The sequence below is a fragment of the Pteropus alecto genome, unplaced genomic scaffold (genome assembly GCF_000325575.1).
Source record: "Pteropus alecto unplaced genomic scaffold, ASM32557v1 scaffold40, whole genome shotgun sequence".
Lineage (NCBI taxonomy): Eukaryota > Metazoa > Chordata > Mammalia > Chiroptera > Pteropodidae > Pteropus > Pteropus alecto.
The window spans coordinates 1239964-1241962 of record NW_006431919.1 but is presented as its reverse complement, the minus strand read 5'-3'; the positions used below and the strand labels follow the sequence as shown (position 1 = coordinate 1241962).

Here is a 1999-nt window from a genome sequence, read left to right as displayed (position 1 = left end):
TTTTAAAAAATTAGCATTACAATTAACCTGAGCTGTACTATAAAGTATGGTTCATATTACTAATTAACTAATTGAACCACTGTTAGTGAGCTCCTGCTGTGTGCCAGGCATGTGTCAACAGAGTGACCACACAGATCCACTCTCAGCTTTCCAGAAGCGTACATTAGGGCAGGGGAAGTAGACACCAACAGATAGCTGGATAACTAACTCTTAGAGTAATGGCACATTGTGACATGAACTGTGAAGGGGAAGGAAAGTAGGCTTAGAAAGTACAGGAGAGGGTCAGAGCCCCAGAACATTCTGAGTCTTAACAGATTCCCAGGAAGTCCGGCTTCCTAGGAAGAGTGCTCTGGAGACAGCCTTCTGAAGGGAGGCGTCTGTCATTAAGTATTTAAAACTAAATGAGTTATTGTCACCTTTAGTGTGTCTAAGGATGACATAGTCTGCTTTCCATAATTCTGCGTAGGCTAGGTATAGATTTTTGTACCAGACAAGGTGGAATTTGGCGCATCGGCAGGTAATGGGATGGGGGACTGCTCTGCTTTAGATGTATGATGTGGGAGCTGGGGACAGAAGTTGAAGGATATTAGAGGTGCCCCTTTCTCTTTCTCTTTTCGCTTCTGGGAGAGCGTGTATACTCTTGGCAAACTTGGCCAGGAATCAGTTAAGAGGTGACAACTGCTTTACAATCACAGCCTCAATCCACAAAGAGCCAAACAAGCCCCCTCCATTTTCTGCCTGCCCTTCCAGGCTCAGGAAGGAGAGGGTATATGCAGAATTTCGTGCTGGGGATAGAGGTGGGTGGGGAAGCTTTCCCCAGCATCTTGAATTGGGAGCCAAGGGTCCCCTATAGCGCTCTGAACTCTGACAATGGGAGTGCAGGGGAGTGCATCGTTTATAAACCATGACATCTCGTGCTCTCATGCCTGCCCCATTGCCCCCCTAATTGCTTCCACACCTCTCATCACTCCTTTTTTCCCCCTCTTGAGGGCCTCAGCACAGTGAACAGGCAGATGGAGGAAGGGTGTAAGATTATTGTAGAGAGGGGAGGAATTTTCCATTAATAATAAGAATAATAATGTTTCTTTTGTTGGAACAGCACTCATCAGTTTACCAAGTGCATTCACACTTGACCTCTTTGGATCCCAGAGGTTGCGGGTTAGGACCGTTGTGTCCCAGCCTTAGACGTTGTCCCCACGTCCAAGCAGGCCACTTCTTTTACAGACACATGCCCTGTGAGAGGTCTAGGCTTTTTCTTAAGCACAGCCCCCTGTGATTGCTGCTCTCTTTCTCATGTGAGTTCCAGGTTCTGCAAGCCCCCACCACTTCTGTGAGCTTTCTGTCAGATACTCTCATCTCCAGAGAGTTTGAGCAGGAAGGGGCCTGAGAGGCCGTCTCGTCGAACTTTGTCACTAGCTCAGAGAACAGAAGGGACTGGGCCAAGGTCACATAGGTTGTCAGGAACAGAGCCAGGGCTCAGACACCCGCACCCGCACACGCACGCCTGCACCTCCTCCCCCCAGTGCCCTAGGCACCTGCAGACTTCGTCTCCTGGGGCTTCTCGCCAGTTGCACAGTGGAGGCATCACATATGGGGGTGTTGCGGAACTGTAACCTGTCAACCCTTACTGTTATCCTTTCTGAGGGGTGTGGGGTGGGAGAGCTCGCCCGTCTCGGGAATCCTATGGGGGACTTTTTAAATGAAGTTAGAATTGAGTGTATGAAACTCTGGTTTTACACACAGAGGGCCACCCAGCCCCAGGACAAGAGGGACTAACAGATACCGTGATGCCCCAGCAGCAGGAGATACCTGCACACACAGCAACCGGCCTTCCACTCCCCCTACCCCCAACCCCTGGCCCTCTCTCCCTCCTCTTCTGTGGCCTCTAGTTCGCCTGGTCCTCCCTTGCCCTCCCCGCGCAGCAACAAGTGCGGCTGCTGCGGCTCCTCTTACCACGGCCTCGGTCCATGGCGCCGGCCGATCCCGGGGCGCGCGGCAC

At 51.3% G+C, this 1999-nt stretch overlaps 1 protein-coding gene across 2 annotated transcripts in view; it reads right to left on the bottom strand.

Moving 5' to 3' along the window:
- The window catches only part of AFAP1L1 (actin filament associated protein 1 like 1), a 57742-nt gene extending 55751 nt beyond the window's left edge, over positions 1-1991 (bottom strand). For both annotated transcript variants that reach the window (XM_006906377.3, XM_006906378.2), the window contains exon 1: positions 1954-1991. In XM_006906377.3, the coding sequence (XP_006906439.1) occupies positions 1954-1969 (16 nt within the window). In that variant the 5' untranslated portion in view covers positions 1970-1991. The remainder of the gene's footprint in view (positions 1-1953) is intronic.
- Positions 1992-1999: the final 8 nt, after the last annotated feature.